This window comes from Pseudoliparis swirei, chromosome 16 (genome assembly GCF_029220125.1).
Source record: "Pseudoliparis swirei isolate HS2019 ecotype Mariana Trench chromosome 16, NWPU_hadal_v1, whole genome shotgun sequence".
Classification (NCBI taxonomy): Eukaryota; Metazoa; Chordata; class Actinopteri; order Perciformes; family Liparidae; genus Pseudoliparis; species Pseudoliparis swirei.
This window is the reverse complement of record NC_079403.1, coordinates 16,873,391-16,894,530: the sequence shown is the minus strand read 5'-3', so window position 1 is coordinate 16,894,530 and position 21,140 is coordinate 16,873,391. Positions and strand designations below refer to the sequence as shown.

Sequence of the window (21,140 nt, the reverse complement as noted above, 5' to 3'; positions counted from 1 at the left end):
ATTGGCGTAGTCAAAGAAAGTGGGGTTATTTGTAAGTGTACCATTATGCTCTGCGACCGACAGCCATATGACCATTATGCATGTCATAAATATAGACTAAAGAACAAGATCTTACATAAATGCAGGTCCAGGTCAGTTCATGTTTCCTGATGCTTTTACATGTGGAATAAAAGTTTGTGGTTAAAATATATTGTTTGTCACATAAAAAAAAAAAAACTGGATTAACATTGTCTTAAGATCTGGATCAGTCGCTTGTGTAAATTGGATACACCTCAGTTTTATCAGTCGTTGTGGTTTGTGTGTTCATACTAAACTGGTTCTCAATCATACACCTTTGACTTAAGGTTAATGTTTAACCATACAGCAGTCATACTTTGGTCAATTGCATATGGGGAGACTAAGTATACCACCGGAACTACTTGTGTCCTATCCCTAAAGGGCGGTTCATCCCTGAGACCAAAAGAGTAACACGTGTTAAAGAAAACCACACTGTCTGAACCCTCACCACTTGGGCAGTTACACTATTCAAACATGGAGGTCAAGTAATATGTTGAATAACATTTATTATTGAGATTGAATGTACCTGCAAGCATATTGTCTGGCTATTTTAAAGATGTAAAAACATAAATAGTTTTTTCTGGACTCACAGAGTTAAATTCTACAGAGCAGATATAATAAGATATATGCTGCGTAATAGAGCAATGGGGCATTTAATGTTGCGTTAACATTACACAGGAAGACGAGCGCTGTGTCGTTCCCATACAGACATGTCAGTAAACGCATATTCCTCCAGCCCAGCAGGTGGTGCTGATGCGTCGGTGTGTTTGTGCCCTGACTATAAGGCGAAGAAGAAAAAGTTAGGAATGGCACTTCCGGATAACTTCCTGGTTGTCTTATTTGAAGTCCAACTATTTAAAAAAACTATATTTTATTCACAATACATGAGGAGTATACCACCTGAAATCGTAGGGGCTAATGAGATGAGGGGAACGGACACGTTGACTGACGCATTCCGGGCTCCGTTAGCCTCCGGGGCTGAACCGGTCTGTCCACTCGGCTGGAGATGGAGAGGCTAATAACCGAGCTCACGAGGAAGCATGTCCTCCTCACGGCTTCCTTCGCTGTACGACTGGCCCTGGTCGCTTATGGAGACTACCAGGACAGGACCATGGCTGTGAAGTACACTGACATTGACTACCATGTGTTCACAGATGCTGCAAGATTCATCACTGAGGTAACAGCGGCTTTATAACGTCTGTGACCGGAAGCGAGCAGCAAGCTGTTCCGCCCACGAGCGCGTGTCCTCACGTCGTGCTGGGTCCGCGATGAGAGAGAAGAACCAGCTCCATCTCACTTACGGCCTCATTCCGAGATACTACCACTATATGACGTCAATGCTAATGATGAGCTAACAAGAACTTGCTTCTCTAACATCACCTTTTTAAAAACGTCAAACAAAATGTCAACATTAAAAAAGAAATTACAAAACCATATTCAATAGTGAAATATCATCTTTTTTTACTCTCTTAAATTCAGCAATCAACCAAAGTTTAAGCTTCAGATTAAGATTTTACACCCCAAGCATGATCAGTTCATCGAACATGATGCATTGTTAACGTCACGGATCAAACTCCATAACATATGACACAGTTAAAATGATCTCCACCAACTCTACCGTCAAAGTACAGCTTAGTGCATGTTAATGCCTCAATAATAATGATCCACTAACATTGACTTGGGGCCATTCAGCCTGACGAGTACTTTTGATACTTCAAGTCCACTCTGTTGCTCCTACTTCTGTGCTGCACAGGGCCAGTCCCCGTACAACAGGTCAACCTACCGCTACACCCCGCTCCTGGCCTGGCTGCTCACCCCGAACATCTATGTCAGCGCTGTGTTTGGCAAGATCCTCTTCATTGTGTGTGACGTGCTGTCAGGACTGCTCATCTACAGAATCCTCCGTCTGAGAGGTCTGAGCTCTGAGGTATGTTTTCAGGCACTTTTTAATGAATCTATTTGTGTTTTCTAACAGAAATCCTTCGTGAGGATGGTTTGTTTATGATCGATGACTGTCGTTGCAAATCCCTCGTTCGTTTTGTCCTGTAAAACAACAGCATTTAGCCTCTCTGGAAGTACACAGCTCAGATTAAATTGTGTATTTGTGTTCAGACTGCACGGCGTGTTTGTTCTCTGTGGCTACTCAACCCTCTGCCCATGGGAGTGTCCAGCCGAGGGAATGCCGAGTCCATACTGGCAGCTCTGGTGCTGGGGACCTTACTCTGTATGGAAGGTAAGGGTGAAGATGTTGTGTGTGTGTGTGTGTGTGTAGCTTTTGAGACATTTTAAGGTGTAATGTAGATACTCAGCTCCTGTGCTCTTGTTATTTTTCTTCCAGCCCAGCATCTGATGTGGGCTGCCGTTCTCTACGGTCTGTCAGTCCATATGAAGATCTACCCCGTCACATATGCCCTGCCCATCGCTCTGTCCCTGCGCACGCCAGAGACCAGATCAGAGAAGTTCAAAAAGGGGAGGAGCTGGTTCATGGGGTTTATGGGAAGCTTCCTCAACCGGCAGCTGTTCCTCTTCGCAAGTGTGGCCGGAGGAGTTTTCTGTTTGCTTACAGCCCTCTTCTACTACATGTGAGAAGCTACCCCGCGAGTTAACATGTCTTAAGTATTTCTCTCAGGACTCAATATAAGCCTATCCATGCTGACCCTTATCTGAAGAAATACACTGAACAAACTTTTCCTGAATTTTCAGGTATGGATGGGAGTTCCTTCATGAGACTTACTTGTACCACCTGACCAGAAGGGACATCCGACACAACTTCTCTCCATACTTCTATTTGCTCTACCTCACCACAGGTATTCACCGCTCCATCCCTTCATAGCCTTCTAGTTCTTTGTGACACCTTGCTGCAGACAGAACTACAGAACAAAAAACAGCATCCGGTCCAAGCTGGCGTGTCTGGTCAGCTGCGATGAAATAGTTGTTTATTAAATCGGTTTTAAAGTTGGAAACTATTTTATGAGATTTTTTCCTTGCATCTGGTTAAATTGGGAGTTTAAATTGGAAAGAGACGATGCATCTTTCTGAGGCTGGTCTAATTATTGTGTTGGCGCAGACAGCAGGTGGAGCCAGTGGCTCGGCCTGGCAGCGTTCCTGCCTCAGCTCGTCCTGCTGGTGGTGACGTCATGGGCCTTTCACTCGGACCTAGCCTTCTGCTGCTTCCTGCACACCGCCATCTTTGTCTCTTTCAATAAAGTCTGCACTTCACAGGTACATCAAGTAGTTCATTGTTGTGATCCAAAAGCATGGTCATTATTGAGATGAGCTGTAGAAAGGAAAATGGGGATACTTGTTTGGGGGGGTGTAGGATCCAATTAAGAAGAGATACTGTATTTTTGTCGCTTGTTTTGGAGTTTAGTCTTATGACACAGGATTTGACTTTTCAAAAGCCATATTTCTGAGAGAGAGAACCTCCTGACATGCAATAGTGAGATAAATCAAAGCGTTCAAGTGAATTAACTCGCAGGATTCACACGTCATGTCTGAGGTCACAAGGTAAGAATAAAGAGAGGAAGGCAGCTTGTATAGACTGAGTGAACATAATTGTACCTGTTTTATCCTACCTGCCTCAGGTGTGGTCATATGTTGTGTGTTATGCTTTCATAGTACTTCCTGTGGTACCTGTGTCTACTCCCTCTGGTCATCCCTCACCTGAGTATGTCGCTGAAGCAGGGAGTCGGACTGCTCCTCCTCTGGTTTGCTGGACAGGTAATTCAATTGATCATATTTAGTAACTAACACTCAATTTGTGTATGAGGAAACCATTATATGTTCTCTCCACCATCAGGGTGTCTGGTTGGTTCCAGCCTACTTCCTGGAGTTCGAAGGCTCCAACACCTTCCTGTTAATGTGGCTGGCCGGACTACTCTTCCTGATTATCAACTCATCCATCTTGATTCAGATCGTAGTCCATTACAAACCAACTCAAACTCCACAGAGAATGAAGGTCGAGTGACCTTTCACTGAAGATGGACAATGGATGTTTAAAAATAAAGTTTTTTGTAATTCTCAGACTTCCCTGTCTTTAACTACTTCCTGAACCCTAACTAAATCTAGGACAGGACGGATGCTTACAGTGCTATTTTCTGAGTCACTAAATCCAAGAGTTAATTTCAGTCGTTCAGACTTAAAACCATTGATTAAATGCATGCCACGAGAGGCCCAAACACTTAAAATCCTCAATGAATCACACGGGGATGAAAACTGCTGTTGTTCTGCTTTCTTTTGGGTGAAACTTTGAAGTCTGTTCTTCCATCTGTGGTCACACCACATGACAGAGCAGATGTTTTACATTTGTTGTCATGGGAAAAATACCATCCATGGATCAGAGAACGCACACACACACACACACACAACCCTCCACAGTTTAACAACCACGATGTTAAACAGCTCTTCACCAAAATACTTAACACACCCTTCAAAGGTCTCCGCTTGCCACTCACTGCCATCTTGAGAGAGGGAGGCACTTTCTCATTCCAAAGGGAGGACCGGGCCGATGGTGAATAGCTAGGCGTCACTCAGTTTGAGTGTTTCACTTCCATGTTGGTGATCGCCTCTTAAATTTGAAGCTGGCATTTGGGATCAGAAGTCCTCTTACCAAATCAACAGTGGAAATCTATATCATGTCATTTTTGTGACCTGACTGAGATAAATAGTACCTGCGCGTTAGTCGAATGAATTGGGAACAGTTTTCTTAGTTTTGAGAAAAATATCACGATTAAATATTTTGTTACATTGTGAAAATACTAATATCTGGACTGTGATAGTTAATTATCAATAGGTCCAGATACTGATACATTGTCCTGAAACAGTCACTTCTATTTTCCAATGTACTTTTTCCACATGGCCTCAAAGTTCATGCCATGCGATGTGATATAAAACAAGACTGACCTCCTCCTCCTCAGTGTGCGGTTGTGACCAGTAGGTTGCAGCATTTGCCAGCATAAGAGGCAGTTTAGACGTCTGACCTCTAGTAACCCTCCAGATTAATCAGGCAACTGGAGCATGAACAAAACCCAAAACAGACAGTGCTGGCAGTGGCTACATAATCTCACTGTACTCCCCCCCCTAATCTCACTTGGGAATTATTAGAGCATTCGCTAGTCCTGTCGGCTCAGATCATGTTTGCTGGCCTTGAATGTGGGAGTGCATGATGATGATAGAGTATGCATTTGTGGATGCACGTGAGATAAACAATGGAGAGGTGATTTAGTGGCTTTCCTGATAAATTCCTTCACAGCACTTGGTGTATCTGTGGAAGAGAAAGAGCGTGCTTCCTTGTATGATGTGGACACTTGTGTCTGACTCACGGTCAGCTGCGGCCTGCATATCCAGTTCATGAATCACCAGGTTGCACTCAGTGACCTTTCAACTGACTATTCGCCCTCGGGCACATAAACCATTTCATTACAAACCGCATCCCAATAAATATCCTGACATTTATTTTGAAATCTCCAGGACTGAAAATGTGGATGTTTCTTTTTCTTAATCCCAAACCAGGGACGCTTGTGCCTCTCCATTTCCCCGGTGGGTTGGAAATATTTTAGAATTACAAAACCTTTTTACAGTAATTCATGATGTCAGTAGTACCAGCTGCAACACCTGAACACATAGCGATTGAAGCTGCTCGAAAAGTAGCGAGCAAGCTAGCAGTTAGCTAGATAGGCCTATTCAATTCAATTCAGTTCAGTTTATTTGTCTAGCCCAATTTCACAAATTACACATTTGTCTCGGAGGGCTTTACAATCTGAACACATAGACATCCCTGTCCCAGAACCTCACATCGGATCAGGAAAAACTCCCAAACAACCCTTCAGGGGGAAAAAAGGGAAGAAACCTTCAGGAGAGCAACAGAGGAGGATCCCTCTCCAGGATGGACAGAACAATAGATGTAATGTGTACAGAAGGAATCATTACAGAGTAACAACACATTCAATGAATATGACAGAGTGTATGAATAGTTCATAGTAGGCATACGATGGATACCTCCTACTGGATAGTGATTCAAATGAATAGCTAAAAGTCAAGATAAACAGTTTAAATAGTGGGGTAAATGTACTGTGTGAATGGATACAAGATTGAAATAGTTAAAAATTCTGAATGTGTTTGAAATAGAAAGTAAAAAGTTGGACAGCTCAAATAGTTTGCTAAAAGTAAGATGAACAGTTGAAATAGCTAAAGGTAGCATACATCAATTAAATAGTGTTCGCTAAAAGGGACATTTGGATAAATAGGTGAAACTGTTAAAAGTAGGGTCAAATAGTTGCAATAGTTAGCTAAAAGTGTTGGGGAAATGGAGGGGGAAAAACCAAATAGGCCTATGTCTGAAATGGCTTATTACCTTCGCATTGAAAATGCCGGAAGGTTATGTTTTGATCGCCGTGTATTTATTTATTTATTTATTTATTTATTTGTATGCGTGTTATTCGCAAATCTCAAAAAGTATTGAACCGAATCGCATGAAATTTGGTGGGATGATTGTTTATTATCCGGGGACCAGTTGATTAGATTTTGGGATCGATCGGGTCAAAGGTCAAAGGTCAAAGGTCATGAACAGGTCAAAATATTTCACAGAACTCAAAAAGTATTGAACCGAATCGCATGAAATTTGGTGGGATGATTGTTTATTATCCGGGGACCAGTTGACTAGATTTTGGGATCGATCGGGTCAAAGGTCAAGGTCAAAGGTCATGAACAGGTCAAAATGTTCTTGAATCGCCTGAAATTTGGTGGGATGATTGGTTATTATCCGGGGACCATTTGATTAGATTTTGGGATCAATCGGGTCAAAGGTCAAGGTCAAGGTCATGGAAAGGTCAAACTCTTTTTTTACCATAGCACGATACATTTTTGTCCAATTGGCATGCAACTAATGCCAAAATGTTCATAATTCAATGCCCAATCTTGTGATATGCGAAGGTATGCGCTCTACCGAGTGCCCATTCTAGTTCTTACAGTTATGAATGACTGTCAGAATAAATAGCTAAAAGTAATGGGTAAATGAAACACCCCGCTCGAGTGTGGTAGTGGTGCGAATGAAAAGTGGATTCAATAGTGTTCAATAACAATCAGTTTAAACTTCTGGAACTTGATGGGTGGTTCGAAGGTCGGACACAGCTGCGTGAGAGGCCGTGACAGAGCGACAGAAAGTAAGCAACGAGGCAAGGTGCTGTTTATTGTTAATTAGCTAATTGTAGTCAGAAAGCAAGAAGTGTCAAGGTTGTGGGGGTTATGGGCGAGGGATCGCGTGACGGTCTTCCATCTGCTTCGCAGGGTGTGTATGTGTGTGTGATAATGTGCAGGCATATTGTAAGTGTATGTACATGCGTGTCTGTGATATACCCTCAAGGATTCTCCACATTGTCAGCGGGGATATGGGGAGAGGAGATGCGGTCATAGTTGTGTCTATGCATTGGTGCATCTGCGTGTGTATGTGTCTGTGGGGGGGTGTTTGTGTGTGTTTGTGTGTGTGTGTGTGTGTGAGAGAGTGGGTGTGACCAATTAGGGCAAATGGTGTGTGGAGCAGCAAATAATGGGGTATGAACGGTCACGCAACCTTGCATGGTATAGGATTATAGGTCTTGGTCTGCACACACACACACACACACACACACACACACACAAATGCTTTGTTTACACTACAGTTGCCTTCAGCAGTCTCTCCTCTCTATGTATTGGATGTGCTCTCTGCATTGCATTCACCCCTTTCTAGAGCTAACTTCTCTTTTCTCACCTTTGTTTTGTCTCTCCACCTCTCCCTCTCCCTTTGTCTGTTTATTTGTAATGTTCACCCCTTTCCCGTCTGTGCAGAACAAATGTCATATGGCGTGATGGCGTGATGGACGGTTGCGTGCATGCTGATGAATATTAAACATTTAAAGACAGCATCATCTCCCCCACCCCCCTCTTTTTGTCACATCATCAGTCTCACTGCAGTGAGACAAAAGCAAAGTCCTCCTTTGGGGTGAAGTGTATTCCGTTATAGCTTTTAATATTTAGTGTCTGCGCATGTCCTGTAAAAAAAAACTAAAACTTCTTTTTGCCAACACCAGTTAGCCTTTACTAATCCTCCCGTACTGTATTCCCCCACTCCTAGTCAACTGCCAAGTACTGAAACAAATATATTGCCACACAAACACACACACACACACACACACACACACACACACACACACACACACACACACACACACACATACACACAGAATCTCACTGTTAAGATGAAATACATGTTAAGGTCCTGTTCAAGTGAAAGCCCCAAAACACTGAACACAGTGTTCAGTCTCAGGACAGCACCTGGAGGAGGAAGTACTATCATAATTGGATAGAGCATGTTTTTAGCAAAGAGGAAGAGAACACAGTTGTTCTGTACGGTCCGGGTCTACATGGGTAAACATCAGCGCTGAGACGCATATGGCCATTGTGTAACTTGTTGCCTGAAGTGAATCAACTAAATACTGGTAACCAGAGGAAATAACCTTGTTCGGAATATTTTTACTGGAAGGGAAGTGCAATTTTAAATGGAGAAATACTCTATAGCAATTATTTTTCAAACTGACACATATATTAGACCAACACAGACATCCATTATGAATATTCTGGACTTGAGTGCAGTGAATGTGCAATTTTAGCTATTGCATCGACTTCATTGTTGTTGCAGAGGCTATTTTTACCACATACACTACTGTTCAAAAGTTTGGGGTCATCCAGACAATTTCGTGTCTTCCATGAAAACTCACTTTTTTTAATCAAATGAATTGAAAATTGAATTGAAAATATAGTCAAGACATTGACAAGGTTAGAAATAATGATTAATATTTGAAGTATTAATTTTGTTCCTCAAACTTCAAGCTCAAAGGAAGGCCAGTTGTAGAGTTTATATCACCAGCATAACTGTTTTCAGCTGTGCTAACATAATTGCACAAGGGTTTTCAAATCAGATATTAGTCTTCTAAGGCGATTAGCAAACACAATGTACCATTAGAACACTGGAGTGATAGTTGATGGAAATGGGCCTCGAAACACCTATGGAGATATTTCATTAGAAACCAGACGTTTCCACCTAGAATAGTCATTTACCACATTAACAATCTATTGTATGTATTTTTGATTTATGTTATCTTTATTGAAAAAACAGTGCTTTTCTTTGAAAAATAAAGACATTTCTCAGTGACCCCAAACTTTTGAACGGTAGTGTAAGTCCCACTCTATCTTTTCAAATAGTTATTCACAGCTCCCTTAAAATCTAAAACATATTATGTTGAGGTATCTTTTTTTCAGTTTGGGTTTGTTTCTAGCACTTCCCTTTATGAAAGGTAAAAAAACAACATCAATCAACTGAATCGAAAATCTTATTCCGAAAAAAACTAGTTAGTTGTCTGTTCGTGAACAATCATGGGACGTGAATGTGTTTCCTACTCTCCATACCAACATGCAAGTGCACACACATCTACACGAACGGATCCTTGTGCATCCTGAAAAAAAAGCGAACCAGTGAGGGACTCACTGCAGGTACTGGTCGGATAAGATCTGGACGTGATGGCTGGACGAAGTACAATTATACAAAATCGGAATTTGTTTTTGTTTCTTTTTGGCAGCAGGCAACTGAGTCACTGGCGCCACTGGTACTGAGCTCTGATGTCTCCGTAGAGGTCAGAGGTCAGGCTGTAGTAAACAATGGATGAGGAAAGCTAAACAAGGTGGCTCCAGAGCATCCTGGAGACAGTGCATGCAACATAACGGCAATGTCCCTGGTTCAATGTCCCACTCCTCTTGGCCTTGAAGTAATCTCAAAAGAAAACGGCAACAAACCATTTAATCCAATGGGAATACTTCCACCATGCCCATGACACAGGCATATCATTGTCTTTCTGTGGCGCAATTAAATGACCAAAAAAAACCTAATCTTTAGATTTCTCCTGCTGTAAATATTTAATATATATGGAGCTGATTGCTTGAATTGTTAAAATTTAAAGAGCCATTATTGAATGTGTGATTTCGTTTCCTGGTGCTTCCAGTGTCATGAACCACCGTGTGTCATGAAAACTTCTATATTGTCCATGGATGGTTTTGTAATTATTGGTCGCTCACCATTTGCTTTATTCCTAAACCTCTATTCAGTCTCCTCCTATCTGCAACCACATCACCCTAGAAGTTTACCTTGACCCAATTCACATCTAATATTAGCAAATCAGACAGACTGGAAAATATTTGTATTTTAAGCTGAATGAGTCAGTTTTATTTGTGTTAATAAATGAATTTTTCAGAGCCAATATAATCTACACTGTTTAATGCAGGTAATGTTTTAAGACCAGATTATCTCCGTCACAATGCAACTTTGAAATGAAACAATAAGGGGAGGACCACTGGATAAAATGGACAGTGAATGGTCGGGCCCTTTTTTATAACCCGGCGTGCCAAGTGAACACAATTAAAGCTGGACTCGGACTTAACCACAACTTTTAGGCTACATCTCTGCCTCCTCTTGCTGCCTGCTTCTGTTCTTGCCCTACACCTCTCTGCGGATGCCAACATTCCCCTGGCTCCAGCTCCCATCATAGACAGTGTTGAGAGACTGGTGTTGAGTTTCTCAGATCGTGTGAAAGGAGCTGTCATGTAAACTTTACAGCACATTAATCATACAGGCAATGTGGCTAGAGATACTCTGTATCTTGTTCTGCTGAGTATTTATTATTAATAGAGACACACATCTAAAGGATGAGTCCACATGTGGTGTACGTGAAAAATCAAAAAGCTGCTCAAGAGACATGGCTGTTAACTGAACCGTAGTATTTGGCAATTTTTTTATTCTGGCGTTTTTAATGAGAGCAGGAAACCTTAAGATCAGTAGACGGGCCATGTTTGACATTATTATTTCACATTATTTGATTTGCGCTACATGGTTTTCATTTGGCATTGTTAAGAAAAAGGCCTTTGAACATGTCCCAACTTGCACCAAGCTTTAGCCGAGGACCGTTTCTTGCACAAAGCCCTGTTGCTGCTCGCTTCCACTCTGGTTTCAATCCATTGAGAAAAAAGATGAGTATGCTTGTTCTTCACACAGGCCTTTCCCACAGCGGACATTTAACTTGTGATAGCAGGAGATGCACAGGTGTCACTAATACCACTAACGAGACCGTACATGCACGACACCAGACACCTGAAATCAAAGCCGTCATTCATTTGATTATTTACACCTGTGCTTTTCCTACTGTGACAAGTCAACCTGTCCTCTGAGAAAAAGGTCTAAGTGACTAATTATGTGTAATCTGATTACTGTGGATGTTTTTGTTTTCTGGCGGTAGTCCAGAATGTTGATCTGTTACTCGCTGACCAAGCTGGCATTAGTTAGTGGTCTTGTTTTTGATCTGCCTAGTAGCAAAAGAACACTTAGAAAAGAAAAGTCTTTTAATAAGTCCCGTTGCAAAAACACGTAGAAACATCGGAAGACATTGCATATGTACACTGTGTTCGCTACCTTGCAGCTACCTCCTCCATGAGACAAGTATGAGTTTTATAACAATTATCAAAAAAAGAGAGCAAGAAATACAAAAAAGGCATTTATTTACCTTCGTGAAACAGAGAAACCTTCAAAACTGTAGTTTTTAAATTATACGCTTTTGCCTCTTACAATAAATACGAATCATTAAACATTTATTGAAATGAACACACACACACAGAGAAAAAGAGAAAGTCAAAACAGTGACACTGTGTAACAGTTGTGTGTGTTGACTCAAAAACCTGCTGGGTAGGCTGAACTTCAACTGAACTACTCCCAGTAGTGCAATTTTGAAACTACAACAGTAGCTCCACAGAACTGAGACTCTAACATCGAATCAATTTGGTGCTTTTTAATTCATTTTGTGCAAGAACATTGATTGTGAGGAAAAGGTTGGATGTTTTCGGACTCAAACGACGACATGAAAAGTGTATATTCATTTCAAAGGAAATGTGTGGCATCTGCAGTGAGATAGGCTGTAAAGAGTTGAAATGCTGAGCTTGTCGTGAACACTAATCCAAACTGTACAACACTAGCTTTGACATGAAATTACATTAATTAATTATTTGTATGTTCGAAAGATTGCGTGACTCAATATGATTTAACAATTTTTAAAAATTGTGCGCATTGGAAGAATAATCAACATCAAACCTATTCTGTTCCTTCAGTTCAAACACTTCTACCTCGTCCAAACAAACCTTCACCTGATTATGAATATAGTCATTTGAGCGATGCAGACTATCTCTACTCGGTCCAGGTTCATCTTAGGTCCTGCAACTTAAATGAAAATTCAAGTGTGATCTTTTATCTCGGAGCCAAGCAGCACACGCTTGAACCACACATGGTGGAGATCCATGAGCCACCTTACGTATTCGGTTTCTAGTTTAATAAACAGATGGAGTGAATATACTTCAAGCTTTGGCCAATAGTTGTACATGTTTCCGTCTACTAACTACAACATTTTCCAAAGGTTTCTGCATTTGCAATTAGAAACCTTTTCTTTTTCTTTTTTAACTGTGTATTCTTGGGCGCTCTGACAAAAGCACTGCATTGTACGCTATGCTCTTGGTAAATCAAATTCAGGACACACATTGTGAGTAAAAAAAGTCAATTGGAACCGGGATGTCGTATGTGTACAGATTGTAAAGCCCTCTGAGGCAAATTCATAATTTGTGATATTGGGCAATACAAAATAAACTGAATCGAATTGTCAATTGTCATGCATGAAAATAAAACAGCTTTCCTGTAGCTGCGGAGGGGAAAGAGGGACCCAACTTTTGGTTTTTACTGCAATTAATTAAGTTTCAAGTCTCTGAAAGTTGACCTATTAAAAGTCTAAAATGCATAGAAACACTAGATTCCATTCAAACATCACTGAGGGCATTAATGAAAAAAGGTAGGCGATTTATAGTTGAAGCACTAAAACATGCAAAACCACCATCAAGGCAGATCATCCTCTAAACTGTTAACACTGACTGTGTGCCATCTCCCTGGATAACCCCAACAGTAGGTGTAAGTCATCTCCTGTGTACAACGTTAACAAATAAAACCTCTTTTTACAGCAACATCTTTGTTCATCCCACAAAACCCTGGTGTACACAAAACATAAAACAAAAATAAAATTGTGTCTATAGACATAAATTGTCTCATTGTCAATAAATCCAAAAGTGCTCGGAACAAACTACAAAATGTATCCCGTAAAAACTAAATTGTCGATCCATAAACTGGATTCAAGGTATTATTTTTGATTGTCACAACACAAACACTAGAACCTGAGCCTTGTTTGTGACCTCTTCATCGGATCGATGAAGAGGTCATTTAAATGTTAACATCCTGGGAATTCTTTTGAAATGCTGGTGCATTGGGCAAAATACTAAGTACTTTAATGCACACTGATTGTTTGAGAGAGTGTGTGTGTGTGTTTGCGTGTGTGTGTGCGTGTGTTTGTGTGAATGTTAGAAATGATCCGCTGTGTCTCACTCTTATGGCATATAAATGTAAGGACTGGACTTGTGGTGCCCTGTGCTCATAACACAAGGCATACTGTTCCTCGGACCAACCATCATGGACTGCCTTATGTTGTGAGCGTTCTCAGACCACGGCGGGGAGTCCATGGGCTCCCGCTTGATGGAATGGACCAGGCCGTGACCTTTGAACTCATAAGTGCCATGCTTGTTGTAGTCCGGGTGCATGTAGGCCTTGTGAGGGTCCTGTGGATAGATGTGTGAGTCCATGAGGTTGACAGATTGGTTGCTGCATAGAGAGTCCGAGTGAGAGAGCCTCTGAGGACTAAACTGGCTGTTGTCGTTGTGATTGCCCAAGTCTTTGTCACATTTTAACAGGCGTCCGGTTGTGTTCCCGTTGTTGTTGACCGCATAGTTCTGATAGTTGCCGTTGTTGTACGGTGGGCTGATTCCTGCTTTCCCTCGGTGGCACGGCGAGTACTGCGGATCATAATAATCCGCCTCCGATTTGAGGTGGAGGCCTGAGCTCTGGTCGTATACCCCATTGCTGTAGCGACGGTCGATGGCCTCTGGGTCCCGGCAAGCCCAGGGTCGCCCATAGGCATCGCAGCCGTTCTCAGAGTCCGAGTCGTTCTCCACCTTGATGGGCTGCACCTCGGGCATCAGGTGGCCATCGTAGCACTCTCCGTAGCCGTTCTCGTTCTTCACCAGGTCCACGCAGTACGCGTCCGGGTCTGTGGGAATCTGGACGTTCCCGTCGAGCTTCGTGACAAACAGCTCGCCGCCTCTGCCGCTGTGGCAGCTCGGGGAAAGGCGGTACGGCCTCCCATACTGGCCGGCCTTGTTCATGCGGTTAGAGGGGATGTAGCCGACACCCTGGCCCGCTCTGAGGGGGCCGGAGTTTGGCCGCAGAGGCCAGCCACATCCCAGGCCTGGGCTAACACCTTTGTGGGAAGCCATGGTGGACTTGCAGTAGTTGAGGGGCTCCTCTTGGTGGTAGTAACCCTCGGGGCGGTACTTGAGGTTGTCTTTGGAGAGCGGGGTCCAGGGGGTGTGGTGGCCCCGCTGGGTTGCACCAGGAGTGGGACAGGAGAGGAGGACAGGGTCTGCTATGTCTCCCATTCCTCCACCGAAGGAATGCCTGCCGAGGTTGTCCCCTCGCTCACTGTGAGGGAGAGGAAAAACATGAAAAGAGGGGTGGGGAGGAGAGAGGGAAGAAGTTGAACATTAGTCACGAAACAAGATGACAAACCATCAGAGTAGATACGTTTCTGTAGTGCTTGAGGACATTCAAGAAGAGGTGGTCTCTTGAAATATCATTGATCCGCCCAGAAATCCATATGGGATCGTCCACAAACTAATTGTTTATTCTACTATTTGATGAGTGACTCAAAGCCCAAATATCTAGGTTTGGTTCACTTAAGTTCATGAGAGAATCATACCAAAGGTGACTCATCTTTTCCAGGATTCATCTCATCTGAAAATTGAGAACAGAGTCAACATCCAGAGCCCAAAGATCAAGGATGGCCCTCAACTCCAGTTAATATGCAGGACTGCGCAGTACATTTTAGGTATTAAGTATTATGTGAATAAAACCTAAACAATGATGTGTCTAATCTTACAAACACATTATAAGTGTTTAATTAACTTTGTTAGTGATGTTATCTGAAGTTGGCCATTTCTCGTGCTGTCTTCTGATTATTGTCGAAAAACAATGTTTCAAATGAGGTCATCAAGGCGTTTTGATCACTACATATTGGAAATACGATACTCCTTGTTATGAAAAAAAGGCCATTTCAATCTTCTGATTTTAATGGCAAACGACTTTCTTCCTTGAATCAACACTCTGATTGTCTTCTCTTTGCTCTTTTCTCTATCTCAACAGGAGCTTTTCACAGTTGTGTTGTCACACCAGAGTAAACACAGGTGTAATTGATCAAAGTAATTATGCCCTCATTCTATTTAATGTGTCACAGTCATTACAGTGAACCAGCATGCACAGTACCGGGGCCATAATTTATTAGAAACACCTGTGTTTACCCTGCAATTACATGTCAGAATGGCTGCTGTGAAAATAGCCTCCTGGATCACATAACACTGTAACGACAAGATAAGGCTTCGGAGCAGTATTAACTTTTTGGACCCGGGAAGCGCACATTGTCTATTTAAAAAGCATTACATATGTAAATATACACATTTTCAAGAATTCTATGAGAAGATGCTCTTCATATGAGCCAAGCTCCAATACTTTTCCTTCAAATCAGCTGCCATGTATTTTGTACACGGCAGTGTGCTCTCATACTGAAGACCCAACCCCATGAGCTTCACAGCCTCATGATCCAACCAGCCAACATACCGTGCACTTATAAGTAATTGGTATTTTTCTCAAGAAACCTGGATGATGCTGAGAAGGAATGAACAGCAGAGGGTGTGGTAGGGCTCTGCTCCCTGACTACAGCTCAACTCTGGGCCCCTCTGCCTCCTAAGGTTGTTAATGATGCATGAAGTGCAGAGGGCCTCATCCAAGCTGGGACATGTATTTGCTCCTAATTGGCCACAGGTAAGGCCTGCAGTACTCGTACGGTTTGGTGTGTGAGCCTACTGGGCCAGGAAAGGGTTATGTCTGTGTTCATAAAGCTGTTGCTGGGCAGTACGCTGATATATCTTGAATTTTTTTGTACATGAATAATACACGAGCACTGTGTTTCAATATGTTTGTGTCCCGTTGCCTCATGGTAGACTATGATTGCACGTATTTACCAAAGTAAACATGTTGGCCCTTATGCTTTATGAGGGCCTGTTATGATGGAGCGGATGTGGCCTTTCAAGGTTTATAGTTTTCACCTTTTACTTCTAGCTCCCACATCAGGCAAACTGTTGTAATTTCTAGAGATAACAAGCTGCCAAAATGCATCAAAGGACCAAAAGGTGTCTGAGACATCAAGTTTGTGTTAAAAAGCTTGGCCTTTATCTACAGTATAGCACCCCCATTAAAACAATCAATGGCTCAATGGACCAAGAATCAGTGTGAAAATACATCATCGCTCCAACTTTGGTTAAAGTGTCATGGATGGCGCTTATGGACTGTAAGGGCTCTCTCACCCATGCTCCAGTGCGGAGATCATCCCTTCACCTCCTCCCTTGTTCTTTCCCCGCATTAACATGTTCTTCATTTTCATCTCAGTGATGGAGGGCAGTAAGAGGGGTACACCTATGCAGAATAAAGCCAGCTGGGGAGGCATCAGAGCCCCGGAGGCAGACTTCACTTTCTGACCGTGGAGGAACTTCAACCGACCCTGGAACTGAATAGTCTGGGAGAGAAGAGGAGAAGAATTTACTGGTATGAACACACTTCTATTTTTATTTAAACAGTTTTTTTCAATTTGATTCCGGGAAACATTAGGAAGTGTCAACTTCTCCTGAAACACAGTGTAGCCTACTATATAATTGGGACACTGTCTTTATATAATATATAATAAAAAGGAACCAAACACACACACACATCGGCACACACACATTGGTCACCACATTAGTATTTAAACAAGACTAAGCGTCTACAGCTGAGCCTCTTTGAGGCTGCACCGCAGTGCTTTCGGCTAAATGCTAATACTGTCATGCTAACAGTGCTAGCATGCTGGTGTTTAGCATATAATTGGCCCATTCAGCAGATCCTTTGAGGTCGTTTAGTGGTCCACTTCCAGCCTGTACGCATGCTTACATGTGCTGATTAGCACTGAATTCAAAAATACAACTGAAGTTGAAGGGATTTTAATGAGTTGTTGTTGAGATATTTCAGTCTGGGCCAAAGACACGTTGCCATCCATTAGGCCTCTGTGGTGGGCAGATATGTTCAAAATAAAGTTAATTTCTTTTTCATTCGTTTCATGGGAAAGAAAGATTCTCTGCTATTTTTAATGGCTCGCAGAATGAGTAGCCTGCATTACATTAATATTTAGTTTGTGCATGCAATTATGTTGACTGATCAGGAAAGTATCTCACCAGTATTTGCTCACTACTTGGCTATAAGGGCTTCCAGAATAAAACTGCCGTCTACAATTTCTGTACAGGCAACGTCAGTGTAACCAGAGCAGACTTGGTGACAGTGAACTTTAATGACCCTGATGAAATGGTCCAAACCCGTAGGCCTAGGCCTAATGCTCTGTCATCACGACCCTGGACTTTTCCACCGCTGTTCTCCAGTCACAGCCATGAAGCATGAACCGGCTTCTATTCTGCTGCCGTGTCCAGGCACCCAGTTGCCTCATAATGCATTGCACTACAACTATAAATAATTGGATGCACTACAATTTTTTTTTAAAGTTTTGCTGTGCCGAAGGGGTCATCATACTTTTTATAGGCCTGGGTCTTCACCCTTTTTTTTTTAATATACGTTAATGCTTGTAACAGTTCAGTTTGGTTCCGACCACTCACCAAGAATCCGGAGGTGCTGTCCAAGAGGCATCGGACTCTGGCAACGAAACACCTGTTGAGAAAGCAGGAGAGCTCAGAAGGAATCCCCCCTGCCTCTGGAGAATGGAACAGGCTGCTCACGACAAAGTCCTCACCTGAAATGTAATGGAGAAAGAAAGAGGAGGTGAAGAAGAATTTCAAACCGACAATGTGTTTCACAGTCAGCAAAAAAAGAACACACACTTATAGAGACATACTCTAGAGATCTAGCTAGATCTTAACCAGCCGAACTTCAAAATGTATATTTTTTAACAAAGAACGTCTGTGATCAACCCCATATCCACGTTTCAACCAAACACTATCCCAAGGGAACTGGTTCATCGCTTCCCAGTACGCTACCCACCAGTCCCTGCAGGTGGCTGGTCCTGGTGTGCCGACGCCCCCTCCGGAGGACACATGGCCCAGTGGAGCTGGCGTCTGAACTCCTGGCGGTCGTCTATGTGGATGTAGTCAAACACATTCTGGTGCATCACGTCAGTCTGCCGGGGAAAATTGAGCAGCGTTCAGTACATTTGTCGAGGAAAGGAGACTTCCAGTTCATCGCGTCATCTCCTGAAAGCCTTTTGGAAACATGAGATTACAGCAGACTGACTTTGGACTGTGTGGAGCTGCCATCAGGGCAGCTGGTGGATGCTGTTTAGAACGGGGGATTCCTGCTGTGGCTGCCCTGATACACTCAGCCTGCCTCAGGATGGGAGCATGTTAACTTCTCCCGATACACTACACAGTCGGACCCGACTGTACACTCAAAGTCTATGGAAACACACAGTACATGCACACCATATATCAATAGATATTTGTGTGCACATACACACACAGGAGCGTTTACTTAGAACTGTAACAGTCTAAAGGCCGCTGTCGGGCCAGCGAGGGCAGCTGTGTTTGTCAAACATCGCGTGACACCGGCACTCGAACAGCAGTCCAGCCCAGCTTGCCGTCCCATCCACACGCACACAAACCCCACCCCCCTCACCCCCACACACACACACACACACACACACACACACACACACACACACACACACACACACACACAGTGAGTCGGGTTCCAGCCCACTCTCGTCATGCCTCTCGCTCTTTTCCAGCAATAGCTTTGCTTTCTGTCATTCCATGACAGATTCCTCACTAAAACGTTCAACCTTCTCCTCTTCCCTCTTCCCTCTTCCCTCCTCCCTGCACTCTCTCCACAATTTCCATACTGGTGGCACGCGAGGGTTTTTGATCGGCTGCCTCAGAAAACACAATCTGTTCCCACCGTCTTCGGCGGGCGCTCCGTCCTGTGGTTTTGGTTCCCTACCGGCAGTCAGGCAGACAGACGGATCGAGTGACTATTGTTTATGTTTCTCGTAAAAAATCGCGGAGGAAAAGAAGAGGGGGAGAAGAGAATAAGTGATATTTTCGCTGACCTTCAAAGGCTAACAAATGGGATCAAAGGCCAGTGGAGGTTTTCTGGTCTTCTCCGGGGCTTTCTTGTGGTGCTACTTAGTGAAGCGTTCTTTTTTATTTTCTCCCTGTGGTATATTAGGGATAAGTGTCCTTCTGACTACAATTGTGGGCACAAAATTATGTGACATGTCAAGGCCTTAGAGGCAAACAATGCAACTACAAAACAACCCATTAGCTCCTTTGCGAGAAATGTGGGAAAGGCTAAGATGTTTCTGAATTGTAACATGGTGATCGTTATGTACTGCAAGGACAGACTGTCAACAACACATTCAATCGTCGGTTTCTTATAAAGAACATATGGTTTTTAGATCCCCTTTAGTTCTCAACATTGACAAGTACAGAGAACTACATGATTTTAATTTGATGTATTGTTGAACAGAGATCGTTTGCCTCAAACCAACTGCCTTGGCTCTTTCTCTTGAGCATGCAAAGTATGTTTTTGCATCGGTTGACTCAAAAATATTGATGAACAATTGGCAATACGAATAGACAATTACATGACTGTCAGTGACTATGTTCTGTATGATTGTGTGGTTGTGTTGTCATGACTCCACCCTAAATTATCTCTACAAATATTGGATGGATTGACGTGAAATTGTGCACAAGCTCCCCAGAGGATTAATCTTGCAGAAATCCCCATATCTTATTTTTATCCAGCACCATTAACTCAAAATGTCTCTTTGTCCAGAACCTCCAAACTTATCACACAGATATGTTAGCACTTAGCTCAAAGCCCCGTTAGCATAGCATAGCTCGCAGTCTTGTTTATATTAAGTATATTGAATAGTTTTCTTATTTTTTACACATTTTATGCGCTTTACAGTTCCTTTCTCCATTGGCTCCCATGCCAACCTGCACACACTCATGTGCGCACAGACACACGCTGACCGCTGTGGTTCGCATGTCGATTTCATGGCGCTGGGATACTGCCCCCGTCTGCTTGTAAGCCAAGCGGGAGCGCGTTACCAAAATAATTTCAACACCAAAGTGTCAGTGTGCTGTGTGTGGCTGTGTGTGTGTGTGTGTGTGTGTGTGTGTGTGTGTGTGTAAACTGACATGAGGTCAAAGGAGGGATTTTAACAGTGAAAAGCACTTTATTCATGGTTTTGAGGGAGGGAAATGATTTCAGCATCGCAGGACAAGCAAGCCTGTGTTGATATCATCCATAATTAATGACTGGCTGGGTATGGCTGCCGGAGAGGAAGGAAGTCAAACCGTTGGTGACTTATCAGTGCCCGCACACACACCGACACCCACAGTGTGTATCTCAGGGTGGAACGGAGGTCTTCACCTTCCTGTGGCCTCTTAGTGTGTGACTTAGTGGGTTCAGTGTGCCCCTCTAGATAGAGTTATGACTGGAAGATAAAACTTTTACTGACTCATTAGCTGCTGAATGAAAATAAAGTAGAAAGGGATGGATGGGAGAGAGAACATCTTCTGGTGGTGAAAAATGGGAAATGGTGAACTTTCTGAATGATGGCGGAGACCTCTGACCTCTGAGGCTCCCAATGTGTGGATGTGTTAACTTGCCTTTGGGAAAAATGGATATAAATCTCTAACATAATGTAAAATATCACATGTTTGATTCTAAAAGTATTTTATAATGGATCCAAGCTATTTTCAAAAATCTATTTGGTAAATAAGCTTATTTGCTTTTTTTACAGAGTGAGGATGAGATTAGACCAGTACCACGT

General features: G+C 42.8%; 2 protein-coding genes across 2 annotated transcripts in view; one reads left to right on the top strand and one right to left on the bottom strand.

The window, feature by feature from the left end:
- The first annotated feature begins 886 nt into the window (after window positions 1-886).
- Window positions 887-4,082, top strand: pigm (phosphatidylinositol glycan anchor biosynthesis, class M). Its single transcript, XM_056434038.1, has 8 exons — window positions 887-1,234; window positions 1,811-1,984; window positions 2,170-2,290; window positions 2,396-2,639; window positions 2,761-2,864; window positions 3,125-3,279; window positions 3,676-3,777; window positions 3,857-4,082. Exons 1-8 carry the CDS (start codon window positions 1,064-1,066, stop codon window positions 4,022-4,024), a joined length of 1,239 nt encoding a protein of 412 aa, XP_056290013.1. The 5' UTR covers window positions 887-1,063; the 3' UTR covers window positions 4,025-4,082.
- Window positions 4,083-11,457: 7,375 nt separating this feature from the next.
- The window catches only part of LOC130206251 (uncharacterized), a 62,360-nt gene continuing 52,677 nt past the window's right edge, over window positions 11,458-21,140 (bottom strand). Inside the window, exons 6-9 of the mRNA XM_056434125.1 lie at window positions 18,344-18,479; window positions 17,962-18,095; window positions 16,633-16,841; window positions 11,458-14,695 (exon numbers count right to left, since the gene is read on the bottom strand). Coding sequence (XP_056290100.1) covers window positions 13,549-14,695; window positions 16,633-16,841; window positions 17,962-18,095; window positions 18,344-18,479 — 1,626 coding nt within the window. The 3' untranslated portion in view covers window positions 11,458-13,548. The remainder of the gene's footprint in view (window positions 14,696-16,632; window positions 16,842-17,961; window positions 18,096-18,343; window positions 18,480-21,140) is intronic.